Below are 14,518 nucleotides of genomic sequence, written 5' to 3'. Positions count from 1 at the left end.
AAGGTCGAGTTCCCAGGGGGGGAGGGGGGCAGAGGGAGGGGAGACCAGGTGCATGTTGCGAAAAATTATTGTTCCAGTTGATGAAGGGGGTGGGGTGTCTAAAGTCAAAGATGAATCTTGATTGGGCCAAATTTGACCTCGAGTCACCCAAAACAATTCTGCTGGGTCTCCCCAGACCCGAACACCAAATTATACACTTTTTTTTTTTAGAGACCTTAAGACTTGGCAAAAATTGTCAAAATCAGTTTTGTAGTGTTTCTATAGCTGTTGTGGAGGATATCATGAAGCCTTGTTCCGATAAAAAAAACTAAAGAGTAGTTATTATATAATTTTAACTTGAAACGGGTCACGGGAGACCCGAACACAACATAAGGGAAAGATAATCCTGATCAATAACAAATGAACATTACCGGCACATTTAAGAGTTTAACCTCCTGGTAATTACCACAGACTCTGTGTATCTAAAGAGGTACACAGTGTGCTTTTACCGGACGTTTAACAAGTCCATTACTCAATGTTTAAATCTGCAACCCTCCTTCTCTATGCCTCTTCAAGTCATCTTGCAAGGTTAATCAGTTCGGAAGAGAAACATCTGTAATGAATGTTACAGATGTATGTTAGTAGTTTGCAGCGATTGCGAAGGACGCCCATCTCCTCGTAAATAAGTGTTTTTCAGTGTGTTGTGCTGCGAAACTAAGACGTACGTGTGCAGTAAATGTGCCTCAGATGTTCTGAGGAATTCAGGAAACTAATCTGTGGTTGTCCCGCATGAAAGGAAGTTAAATCCCACTGGATGTAGATTTGGGACAAGGCTCTGCAAGCAGCACCCTGAGTGACATAAAGCTGATATGTGATAGCTTTTAATTTTCAGGAACTACAGCTAAGAAGTACAACTCATGATCAGAAAGGACATAGCTCAACTGGAACATTATTAGAGTTTCTAAGTCATGCCAGTACATCTGGTTCAGGCTGTGCAGATGTTTAAGATCGAGTGTAGAAGGCATGTTTACTTAAGTTGATAACAATTAAAACAATCATGATTTCAAACAAGTTGCATTTACAAAGTAGTTCTCTGAAACAGCCGAGTGCCAGTTCATTTGTTAAGTGTGTGATGAAGAGAAGCAAGTCTGAGTGTTTATCTTTGTTCTGCTTTATTACTGTGAGTGCAGCTAGAAAAGCAGTAAATGTGTCTTGTGAAATCCAGGAGGAATGCGTGTTATCTCATGGCTCTGGAGAAAGAAGAAAACAAATCTAATTTAAGCTTGTAAGTTATCCTGCAATGAGTGCTTTTTTTAAATTGTGTAAAACATTTAAATCAAAGTTCAAATGGTACATTTAAAATACTCAAAACATAAAGCCAAATCCAGTTTTTCGTTCATCACTCACATCAGAAAAAACATACAATTATTTGGTTACTTTGCCTAAAGCTAAAATATTGACATAACAGCTTCCTTTTGTTGTTGAGGGAATCAAGAGTTAAAACGTAAGTGGAATTTTACATCTTAACGATTTTAACACATGCCTTTCTTCGACTTTACTAAATTAGTGATAAAGACTGATTGTTACCCCATGTTGAATCATATTGAGAATGTGTTTGTCTCTTGAGATGCACTGTGGGAGTTAAATGACATCTCCATCTCTACTTCCTCTACAGGGTTTTCGCTCCTCTTCCTCCTCTGTCTTCTCTTCTCGCCAAACCTTTTGACCACTTTTCCCATGTGCAGCCTGAAGGAGGAGCCCACGAAGGCGTAGAGGAGGGGGTTGAGGCAGCAGTGAGTGAGGGCCAAGCTCTCCGCCAGCTGAGCCGCCCGATCCAGCACTTTACTGGTCCCGCAGTGGGTCACCAGGGCGTAGACCGAGTCCATCGCTCGGTAGACCTTCAACACGTTGTAAGGCAGCTGAGTGACCACGAAGACACCCACCACTGTGAGGAGGACGCGCAGAGCTTTCCACTTCTTGCCTCTGCTCTCCATGGGAAGGTCTTTCAGTGCCCGGCCCACACTGCAGTAACACACCACCATCACCAGGAGAGGAAGCAGGAAACCCAGCAGCACCTCGGCCATCTCCAGAGCCGCCTTCCCCTCTCGAGCCATGGAGGCAGGGTAGATGGCCAGACAGACGCTCCTGTTAGACGACCATCTCACTTCGGAGAGGATCAAATCAGGAAGTCCGAGTAAAAAAGCTGTCATCCAAACCACAAAACAAATCCTCCAGCTGTGTCTCCTGGAGAATATCCTCTGCAGACGCCCACTCTGCCCTCTGCCCTGCGCCCTGGCCAACGCCAAGTATCGGTCCAGGCTGATGCAGGCGAGCAGCATCATGCAGCAGGTGAAGTTGACCGTGTAGCAGGCCGACACCATCTTACAGACGACCTCGCCCAGCTCCCAGCCCCTCGCCGCATCAGCAGCCCAGAAAGGCAGCGTGAAGAGCAGCAGCAGGTCAGCGACGGCCAGGTGGGTCAGGAAGGCATCTGTCATGGTCTTTAGGCGTTTGTGGTAGGCGTAGACCGCCACGACTAAGCCGTTTCCTGCCAGCCCCAACACCAGACACACTGCGTACATGACGGGGAGGAAGAGTGCGGCGAAGGAGCGGACGTCAGCCTTCTCGCAGAGGGCCGGGTAGTCGTCGTAGCTGAAGTTGAAGCTGATGTTTTCATGGTAGAAGTAGTCGTCTTCCTCTGAGACACCCATGATAGTCAGATACAGAGCTGTGAGGGAGGAAAATGCAAACGTTTAGAATCAATCAAAGTGGAAATTAGATCTCAATTAGATTCTGCAATGTGAGAAATGTAAACGGTTCCTCCCTGTTGTACCTCCACAGATATAAACACTGTGAGTTTACCCAGCCTCTGGCAGAGAGCAAAGAGAAAAGAGCAGAGGAATATAAATGATATCGATTTTACAAGTACTGGTTGTATAAACTATCAAATCCCCCAGTTATACCACTGCTGGGATGAAGAGTTTTATTTTAGATAACTTTAGATTATTTGCAGATTCAGATTATTACAAAACAATCAACAAATACATGATAGTGTGACATTAAAGAATAATATAAAACTTAATTAATCGCAAGGGAGAACATTTTTACAATCTACCATCAGATAAATAAATATGCTAGTTAAAATACACTTTACATGAACCAGGTGGAACATTAAAGTGATATTTACTGCAATATTATTATTATTGCATCAATAGTAAATTCATATTTTAATATACATTATTCCGCATAATGAGTAGTTAACTTTTTGTACTTTCAGCATATCCAAAGAGTTTTTTACAAAGTGAAAGTAACTACAAAAGATACTAAAGTAGGCCTTCAGTACTTTTGAATGTATTATACAAATGTTATAGACACTTAAATTGGCTCCACCAACATTAAATGCTGCCTAATGCATCAGTAATAATATTAATGATGTTATGTATAGAAATCTCAAAGGGATACTGCATAATGAGCACTTTTGATACTTTAAGGCTACTTTTAGGAAAGTTTGAATAAATTGTTTTCACATCTATTTACATATTGGCTATACACTAATACTGAAAGAAAGCATGTGCACACAGCATGATAAAGCCGTGATTAAAGAGACAATGACACTTCAGCTGCATATTGTAAACCGAAATGTTAGTGTCAGCTCTGGTGAAGCTTTACACCGTGATAGAGAAGGATGTAACGTTACAGATCAAAGTTAAACATGTAAGAAATGATAGATAGATACTCACGGTGTCTTTATTCACCTATCTGTCCCGTCTGTGTTCGCCATGGAAGATCTCGGACTACGAGAAAACTAGGGTTGTTTGCTTTTCCACCAGCGCAGCACAAGAGGGTGGGAGGCGGCAAGTCACAAAGCACAGCGATGTAAAAAAACAAACTGAGCTGCAACCTCTGCATTACTTTATTTGGTCGTATTACTGATGCATTAATGTGTAAACGTCTAATCTTAAGGCTTTATACAGTTTGTTTTGTCAAGTGGTCACAGGGTAAATCCAAGGGGTGATGAGATGATTGATGGGATAGTTAATCAAAATCTAATGACATTTAGTTTTAGGTAATATAAGAAGTATAACGTTGCCCTCTGAATTGTAGTGGAGCAAGAGTATTAATTAGCAGAAAATAAAAATACACAAGGAAAGCACCAAACAAATATATATAAGTAGTGCTTCAATGTTTCCAGTATACCTCTATGCAGCATGAGACACAACCCAGGGGGGGGAATTCCTCATTAATGTAAGATTATTTATTTGAGCTGCATGTTCATAACTGATGGTGACTTGTGTATATAAATATTTGTAATATTAAACATCATTTGGACTAATAGTGGCAGGCTAACAATAGAAGATATCAGTAAAATAATAAATCCCAAAACAACAGAAATGGATTTAAAAACAGATAAAATTATGCCAACCTCTTTATGTACACAATGTCCTGTTAGTTGTATGTTATGCTTTTATGATACAATATAAAGCAATTTACAGCACACTATAAATCACAACCTGTCATTGACATACAAGGAAAAATAGCTTGGCAAGCGTATCCAAAACTATTAATGTCACCATTATTACAGTAGACGCAGGATTTGACACGCCCAGAAATCAGTGCAGATCCAGTCTTTCCACCAATTACTGCCAAAGAGCCGGGAAACAGTTCAGCATCGAATCCAGCCGAGTCTTGTAGAAACACAAACACACTTCTGAGAAAGATGAGTCAGAGAGGGAGGGAAACAGGTCAAGTGACAGGAGACAGAAGCCAAATCATTTGACTGTTTATGAGGAAACAATTTCTGTGTTATAAACATGTTAAAACTGAGACAAAAGCTGATGTGTTAACAGCATCTAAACAAAAAAGGAACAACACAAACAATAAGTCATTGCACCAAACATAAAAGTAAAGAAATGAGACGGATTTTGAAAGATATATTTTGAAGATAATTACAGTTGTGTCAACTTTAATGACATTGAAGAGGTTTATTCCATGCAGTAAAGGCACAGAAGGTTTATAGCACATTTCCATGGCAATTCAATGTTTCATAAAACATTAGGACAAAGTGCAAAAGAAGCACATAAGAGGCAGTTAGATACAATATAAAAATGGTCACTGGAAAACAGGATAACTGTAGCACAACAAGCACAAGCTAAAATATAATAAGATAGTTAAATAAAGTAAAGAATAAAGTGTAGAAATACAATGATGTGCAGACTTGCAAAATGTGAAAAACTGCTACTGAAGAAGCATACTGATGGTGTCTTGACTGTATCTCATTTTACACACACACCTATAGTTGTAAGAACATCTCCACAGCTAAAACGATGAGGAATGTGCAAGATTAACTTTCGGTTTGAATCCATCAAGATTTGGCACGCTAGCCTATTTTTTCTTTTTTAAATCAGTGCTTCCTTCTCCTTTTTTGTGTTCAATCAGCTGCACCGCCCAGTTACAGAAAACACAAACACCGGATTACACTTTTCAGCATGAAATACTTGTTTCCTATGGCCACATTAAATCACATACACATGTAGAGAGACATCAAAGGGGACAATTACTTGGAAGTGTTTTGTTTTGTATTATTCTTCTGTTGTCAATGAGTGATCACAAACATAATATAGTTTAAATTCAGACAGCTGGTAAAATGTAAGGTTTATATTATTGTTTTGTTAGAGAAATAACTTGTTCTGTGGTTAGGTGGTTTACACCCTGTTATTATAACAGACACCATGATAGGAAGCTCACTGTTTTAGACATCAGAGTTTTACTAAAATACAAGGAAATCTATACACTTTGTGACCCAGGGACTGCAGGACTGCTTTTGGATCTGACACGCTAACAGCTGATGCACACTGTAGCTGTTAAACATGCCAGTGTCACCAAAGTGCCCCGAAGTCACTCCCTTTCCCAATTATTCTAATATCCTCATAACATGTGCGTCATCACTGACAGGTGTTTCGACGTACAACCGCTATTTTCACATTGCAACAGACTGCATTGTGGGTTGTTGCTGAAAGAAGTGACGAGTCACAGACACTACCCTTTTTTGTCTCATTGTGGAAAAGTTTGAGGGCACTGTATGTGGCTAAAAGTACACACTCAGTATCCAGACACTCATTTCAATCAAATTCAAATCAGTGTATTCAGAAACAGTCTAAATACAATATAATGGAGATACAGTATGTAAGATGGGACGCAATGATACGTTGAAAGTAGAGGTCCAGATAATAAACAAATAGCGAAGAATGTATGTTTTACGAGCATGTTCCTCAAATTATATTTTCAATTAATTGCTTTCGTCAACAAAATACCAAATGGTACGGAGAAAGTCATATTTTATAATGAATTCTCTGGTCTCTCCCTCTGATCTCTGACAGAAACAGAGGAGAAACGTCACTGAGGAGGAGGGCGGCATCATCGATCATGAGCGCACAGGTGAGTGTCCTTATGTTTGTCCACACAACAGATGTGATTTATTTTTAATTGTCATCGTGGTAACAACAGCTGTCAAATACAAATTATTTAGCTTTATTCCAATAGAAGCAGCAAGACAAATTGACCCAAACAGTACAATGTTGGTTAAGTAGTACATGGTGGTATTTACACTACGAAATAGAAACTGTGCGATACATTAAAGTACATATGAATATATGAACTCTTTCTTAATAGGTTCACTTAAAGTTAAAGGTAGGGTAGGTACGTTTGAGAAACCGGCTCGAGATCGCTAGAATTTGAAAATACACAACCGGAGAAAATCTGCCACTTCCTTACAGAGCCCCTCCTCCAACACACACGAAAGCGCACATGACCAATGAGGGCACGAGATAAGTTTGTGCACAGATGGAAGGCTGACAGGCAGGTAGGCCATCCAGTTATTTTAGCCGGGCCGGCTAAAATGATTGGTCGTACTTTTTACAGTACTACGGCTTCCACAGATGAACATTTTTTTATGGATTTTTTGTCAAAGCACTTAAGATATTCATTGCTATCGGGATGTTAAGAGCATTCCATGGAATATAACAAAAAGTGTATCTCGAGCCGGTTTCTCAAACTTACCTACACCACCTTTAAAGTTAAGTGTTACTAAAAGTCCCCAAAACGTGACCCAATACTGCAAATTCAAACAAAACACAATCATGGTGTTTTGTCTCTCAGTGAAAACATGATTTATTAAGACACATCCTTTTTTAATCATGGATATAAAAAGCTTTTGCAGTCAGTGACCAGAAACTAATCCTTTTTACCAGACCACGAGACTAGAGGTTGATTACCAAACATCTTTGTAAACAACAGTTAGTTTGATGTGGACAAACAAGAGGGTGCAATTGGGAAGATGTATGCAGATATAAAAACATCCACTCCACATGCATACCCTTTCCTGAAATGGTTTGTTTTACCACAAGTTTAATTTAACTAATTTTCATTAGGCTCTCATGTGTATTTGACAGTTAAAATCTGCTTCCTCTCCCTGAAGTCCCTCCTGAAACATTTCCTTCCATCACATCTGAAAACGTTTAGTGAGAGCATGAAGATATGGCGGCTAAACTTTGCTGAACTTTACAAAGTCCTAGTTGAACAGTTTTGTATTGATGATTTTTTTAATGCAGTTTACAATATGTGTAGTGTGTGACCCTTCAACACAGAGAGCAGATGCTTTGATTTTATAATTAGAATATACAGAAATGTTCAGTATTTACTGAGCCAGCTGAACGCCACACACTGATAAAAAAACAAACTCTTAAGGTTCATCTTAAGGTTCTTTAATAATCATATCAGCAACAGTTGCAAAGGTCATTGGCAATGAACATTTTAAGTTATAGGCTCCCACCAACAATGATCCTTAAATATGATTACAAATATAATGAAAATAATAATATGTCTAGAGGCCAGGCACAAAATAATGAAAATGAAATACTTAAATGTAACAGTTTTCGTAATTGAATAAACTGAATATTAAAAGAAATGTAGCATTGTAGCATTTAGGATTGGCCCTACATTTAGCCTTGGGAGCTACAGCATTAGCATGGAGTATAAAGATTTGGTATTCACAATGCTAAGCTAATGCAATGATTGATTATTGTGTCCAAAATGCTAATGGTTAAGCAAAAACAGAACAGCTGTAGAGAAGCTGCAGGAGTTCATGTCCGTCTCCATTACTGGAGACTGGCCAGGTCCACTTTCTTCAACTGATGTGGAGATAAAAGGAGAAAAGTGGAGAGCAAGAAAACACATTAGTATGATCATTGTAGAAATATTACATCACCAGAATTTGAAATCAATCGTTTACCTACGTGAAATGTGAGATTACACAATCTCTTTTTTTATTTGACTTTATTGCAAACTATTGGAAATACAAATAAATAAATGCTTTGTATTTATCCTCAAAATATGAAACACATTTACGTGTGTTTGCCCAAAGCGACCAGCAGTCCAACCCTCGAGGGTAAGAAGTGGTGGGGCCTGTAAACAGAGATAAAGAGAGTTTGAAACAGTTCAGAGATAAAGAAAGAAAAACAGCTTCTTCTTCTTTCTGTCTGCAGGGGTTTCAAATATTGGCTATTAAATCTAAATACTTATTTGATTGTATTGTTTTTTTTTCACTAAAGATCAGAGTAAATACCTTTAGGTTTGTCCCTGGGATTCATCTGTAACGGAACAAACACAAATAATAATTAAGTTATATCATCGCTGCGATTTATGGAAAATCCTTTTTGATTAAGATTTTCAATAACCTGCTAAAGTGTGAACATTTTAAAGCAGAACAAGAGGACAACAAGTTAGAGCTTATTTAAGGAAAACAAAATTGAAATAAATCACAGATGATAGTGTTAATATATATATATATATATATACAAAATAAAAAAATCGAGCACATTCTGTTTTGCCTTGGCTGAACAGGCACCTGGCCTCAACCATAGAATTGGGAGGGATGAAACCCTCTGTAATGGTCACACATGCAGAGCACACAGCACACAGTGAAATGTGTTCTCTGCTTTGAACCCATCCTAGTACCAGGAGTCTAGTACTAGGAGCAGTGGGCAGCTATTGTACAGCGCCCGGGGAGCAATGGGAGTGAGGGGGGGAAGGGGTTTGTCCGGTGCCTTGCTCAAGGGCACCACGGCAGGGCAGGAGGTGAACTGGGACCTCTCCAAGTAGCAGTCCACACTCCATATTTTAGGTCTGGTCGGGGACTTGAACCGGCGACCCTTCAGCTCCCAGTCCAAGCCCCTACTGACTGAGCCACTGCCGGACCGTCGTCTTATCGGTTGTCTAATCTTCAATCTCTCAAGTGCAGTCAAATCCACATCCACCTATGTCAAAATCATGAAGTCATCAAGTGAGAAATCATTTGTTGTATAGTTTAAAAAAGTCCCTGCTATAAATCTGTGCAGTGTCATTTAGAGCAGAAGAGTCCTGTCAGAAACACAGAGATATCGCAGCTCCTGGATGCTCTTACCCGACAATCAGGTGGAGTTAGATCTTGTCTCAGCAGAGCGGCTGCATCAGAGGAAGGTAAGGTGGTGATGAGCAGGAAAGCCTGCAGACACAGGAGCAGCAGCAGTGCACCTTTCTCCATGATGATGAAATTAAGAGTTTGATTATGCTGTGAAACAAACAGGGGTTTATATAGTCACTGCTGACCAATCACACCCATGTGAACAATGAAGAGGGAAGTTAGAGGTTGCATGCTGTGTTTTGAAATGATTTCACAAATCCAGTTTCCTCACAGCATTGACTCTAATAATCTCTGCTTTATTGTTATAATGCCTCTCTACACATCCCTGCCATTACCAGGAAACACATGCTTAGATAAAATAAATGTATTGAAAAAATTCCCTACTGCATCTGAATATGATATAAACTAAGATTAGTCATCATGAGATGATTGCATGTAAAGGTGCTCATGATGGATTAGGTGTCGATGAGGACAAGGGTTGCAAAGAGTCGGTAATTTTCCAGAACATTATTTCCAAGTGTGTTCCCTGTTGGGAGATGGTTAAGAGGGCAGGAAAGAAGAGTACATGTTTGGACTTATAATTGCTCTTTTTCCACACAAATAATGAATATATTTACCTCTGAGAAGTTCAGAGGGGAAAAGTCTCTTTACATGTATTTCAAATATTTTCCCTCTGAAGTGTAGTGGAGTAGAAGTAGAAAAGGAAACTTTAATGATTAAACTGAAAAAACGTAACCATTCTTCAAGTCTTTGGACAGAGAATATTGAACAAAACGAACCCAGATAATCATTGTGAGTTAGTTTGTAAATGGGTTGTAGTCATCTTTGCTTTCTGAAGTGGTTTGGGGTAGAAGAGGACGTTATAAGATTACAACGAAATACACTTCACAATTCTACAACTTTTTGGACAAAGTGTAACACGCATATATGAACTTATTTCAAAAATATAACTACAATCCCATAAGTAACAATAATGAATTCAATGGTGTGTATTTTCAGTCAAACTTTATTTCTTGTGAGCTGCTGTGAAATAGATAGGCTGGCTGACTCCATCTTGTGGTGACACATGCAGCACAATGTATCCTGTTTATTATCACCTGTAGTGTCAAAGTATATAATATAACATGTTTGCATAAAGTTATTCAATCTTCTGTCCTGATCTTTCAATGATAAACACAACAAATATTTATCTCTTCTGGTTTGACTTTCTTTATCCAACTGATATCTCTTCTTCCTTCCCCTGACATTTCCTGTTTATCAGTGAAAGCATGGTGAAGTTAAATGAAACCATTATCTGAGTAGCAATCCCTCTAGCCTACAGGTACAATCCTGAAATGAAAATGTTACCCAAATACAAAAATATATATATTTTTCCACCTGTTTAGGGAAACATTTGCCATCAGCTGATTAACACAAGACAGTAAGTTAAAGAAAACATTCTGCTTTTATTGTTTTTACCTTAAGATAAATATAACCACAATTATGTTTATCTAAACTATTATCTTCCTTCCTCTGAAGTCGCTCCTTAGACATTTTGTGATCACATCAATGGAAATATGCCAGCAGGGTTACAGAGAAACATCATTACATAATAAAAACACTCTTCTGATTATTCACATACACTTTATGGTATACTAAAACCTAGTTAAACACTATTTTACCAAACCATCCTGTTTTAACAGTGTTTACAAAGAATCACTGCTCACCTTATCTGCTTTGATTCACTGATCCACAAAACTCATTTAGGGGCTTCTAATATCTAATTAAAACACTATTTATCACCAAACCTATTCCACTTTTTAACATACTTGTATCTGTTCCAATATCTGTAGCCTCTTCTAAATCAAACATATTTGTATGTAAACAAGATGTCAAAGTAGCTTCACAAGCTGTAGCAAGACCTAAGAAATAACAATTTAGGGTCAACATTAAACTGCACTGCCAATCTATTATAAACATATGCGACAAAAACAAGATAAAGTGACCTTATTAGTGAAATTAAATAAATACTATATATTAAACACTTTTTAAAAATAGTGTTTGCAAATATAGTGAAATGTATATGACAAATACAAAATGTGCTTTTAGCTGTGTACTATTTCAAGATGTATTTGGCTGCTTGTAAATCAACATAATAAGAACAACAACAATAATAATAATAATGATACACTTTATTTCAGTCAGACAACTCAGGTTTGAAATGTTTATTAGCAGAAGTAAATAGTTAGATTTTGTTTAAAGCAGTGGAAGCAGGTCAGCAGCAGTGTTGGCGAGGCAAAGGAAGAGAGGGAACATCTTGCAGCTTAAATAGAGCGTCAGATTTAGGAAAATGTTTTTGGTTGGTTGTATGAGGCGGCAAGACACATCACGAAGTGTAAATGCATCATCGATGCTTGAGTCGACTGCCTGAACTCACGTTTGAAATGTTTATAGCAGCAGCATATAGCTAACAAAACATTCTGCTTTACATTGTTTTTATCAGTAACACATTTTATTGTGACGTCATGAATACTTGAGGTGATACACATACTGTAAATCGGTGTGAGCACTTTATTCAGAACACCATTGATTTTCTGTTAGTCACTGCTGACTCTATGCAGCATGAACATAAAGGAACAGGGATTCTAGTAACAGTGCTTTTTAGATTTAACAGCAAATAATATCAGAGCAGTGTGTATGTGATGCAGGTACATGATCAATACAATTCATGTTCTTTAAAGCAGCTCATTAATCAAAGGTTTAGATAATGCCTCCAAACTCGGTTCCTCAGATCTTGGTTCCTCCGGCCTGGAGAGAGACAGAGAGAGAGAGAGACACAAAGGAGAGGAAGAGATGTTTGTTTGTCTGCAGGATTTCTTTAACTTGGTTGAAGGGTGCAGCACGGGCCAAGAAAGACCCCATTACATTTTGGAGTGGATCTGAATCATTGGTTGAACACACAGATTACAAAAGCTCTGAGCAATAAAATATAACTCGTGTTTTTAGCGCCATGTTGTTTCCGTTTCACAACATACAGCTCAAAAAACTAGAAGAACAACAACCCAACGTAAATGCAGAGTAGTGTACGATTGGACGATCACTTTTTGGAAAATAAGTTAAGGAAATATTTAATTTCAAATTCAAAAACAGAATCAACAAATATATAATGACATATGCTTACAAACCTTTCTATTTAAAAAATCTTTTACTTTTACAAATGTATGTATTCATGCATCATCAATTAGAAGCACAGCTGATAAACAGCACAGAGGACTTTGCTACTGACCCTCCGTTATGTGTAATGTATTTTTATTCGGCCAATGTCAATATGTTTGTGTTCACATGAGGAAAGATCTCTTACCTAGCAGGAGTAGGACCAGGGCGCTGTAACAGAGACAATTGACACGTATTAGATTAAGTTACCTGATGGTAAAATGGATAGGAATAAACTCTGTGTTGGTCTTACCCTTTCGTCTGCCATTCCACATCCTCCTGGCATCCCCCAACAGCCTGAAAAACCGACATATCTGCTCCCCACCTGTTACAGATGGATCAAATTAATGTTGATGAACACTTTAGGTTACATCGGTACAAATAGTTAGTACACATGGTGTATCAACAAAATAATTTGAAAGCTTTTTACAGGATGATCTTACCTGACCAGGAGGTTGATCCTCTGTCACCACAGGAGCTGCATCAGAAGAAGTGAAGGTTGTGACGAGCAGGAAAACCTGCAGACTCAACAGCAGCAGCAGCAGCACACCTTTGTCCATGACTGAAGAGAAGAGTTTGATTCAGCTGTGAAACACACAGGTCTTTATATACTCTCTGCAAAACAAACACTTTGTTATGGAGAAAGGGAAAAAGAGTAAGAGGGTGTGTGCAGATGCCAGATAACTCGTCTACACGCAGATGCTCAATTTTAAATGATTTGTTTAACCATAGGATAAATATAACCACAATTATGTTTATCTAAACTATTATCTTCCTTCCTCTGAAGTCGCTCCTTAGACATTTTGTGATCACATCAATGGAAATATGCCAGCAGGGTTACAGAGAAACATCATTACATAATAAAAACACTCTTCTGATTATTCACATACACTTTATGGTATACTAAAACCTAGTTAAACACTATTTTACCAAACCATCCTGTTTTAACAGTGTTTACAAAGAATCACTGCTCACCTTATCTGCTTTGATTCACTGATCCACAAAACTAATTTAGGGGCTTCTAATATCTAATTAAAACACTATTTATCACCAAACCTATTCCACTTTTTAAACTGTAAAGACTTAGTGAACATACTTGTATCTGTTCCAATATCTGTAGCCTCTTCTAAATCAAACATATTTGTATGTAAACAAGATGTCAAAGTAGCTTCACAAGCTGTAGCAAGACCTAAGAAATAACAATTTAGGGTGAACATTAAACTGCACTGCCATTCTATTATAAACATATGCGACAAAAACAAGATAAAGTGACCATATTAGTGAAATTAAATAAATACTATATATTAAACACTTTTTAAAAATAGTGTTTGCAAATATAGTGAAATGTATATGACAAATACAAAATGTGCTTTTAGCTGTGTACTATTTCAAGATGTATTAGACATTTTGTGATCACATCAATGGAAATATGCCAGCAGGGTAACAGAGAAACAGCATTACATAACGGTGGACTCACATGAACTTAATGGTATTTAATAACCTATTTGTTGGACAATACTGTGAGATATGTTACTAAACCGACCTGTATTGCACAGAAGTGTGAATAAAGTGTATTCAAAGAATCCCTGAGACCTTCTTTGCTTTGATTTCTAGTCAACAAAACTCAATGGAGGTGCTACTACTATCTAGTAATCCAGTAAAAACGATCAAACCTTATAGTAATTGTTTTCTGTGGTAATATATTTTGCCATGTTTGATCAAAACCAAGAATATATGTATTCAAACAAGACATTAATGTATCTCCAGAAGCTGTAACATAACCTAAAGAATTAAAATGTTAGGGTCAGAGACATGCATTAAACTGCATTGCAAACCTTTTATAAATGTAGGTAGGACCAACGTGTAACAGAGTAGAAAGTAGCATACAAT

The 14,518-nt window shown here is 37.9% G+C and overlaps 1 protein-coding gene across 2 annotated transcripts; it reads right to left on the bottom strand.

Annotated features, from left to right (window-relative positions):
- Positions 1–297: 297 nt before the first annotated feature.
- ackr4a (atypical chemokine receptor 4a) lies at positions 298–3,818 on the bottom strand. 2 transcript variants are annotated; one of them, XM_034153232.1, is made up of 2 exons: positions 3,720–3,818; positions 298–2,707 (listed from the first exon to the last, which is right to left on the bottom strand). In XM_034153232.1, exon 2 carries the CDS (start codon positions 2,688–2,690, stop codon positions 1,578–1,580), a length of 1,113 nt encoding a protein of 370 aa, XP_034009123.1. In that variant the 5' UTR covers positions 2,691–2,707; positions 3,720–3,818; the 3' UTR covers positions 298–1,577. The 2 variants fall into 2 exon arrangements, with proteins under 2 accessions (XP_034009123.1, XP_034009124.1); XM_034153233.1 differs by having other exon boundaries at positions 3,735–3,799.
- Between the last annotated feature and the right edge of the window lie 10,700 nt (positions 3,819–14,518).

Source organism: Trematomus bernacchii, unplaced genomic scaffold, assembly GCF_902827165.1.
Source record: "Trematomus bernacchii unplaced genomic scaffold, fTreBer1.1, whole genome shotgun sequence".
Classification (NCBI taxonomy): domain Eukaryota; kingdom Metazoa; phylum Chordata; class Actinopteri; order Perciformes; family Nototheniidae; genus Trematomus; species Trematomus bernacchii.
This window is presented reverse-complemented; position numbering and strand designations above follow the sequence as displayed.

What these genes read in the sequence shown, in the direction of transcription:
- ackr4a (XM_034153232.1), bottom strand. Translation starts at nt 2,690, where the DNA reads ATGGGTGTCTCAGAGGAAGACGACTACTTCTACCATGAAAACATCAGC.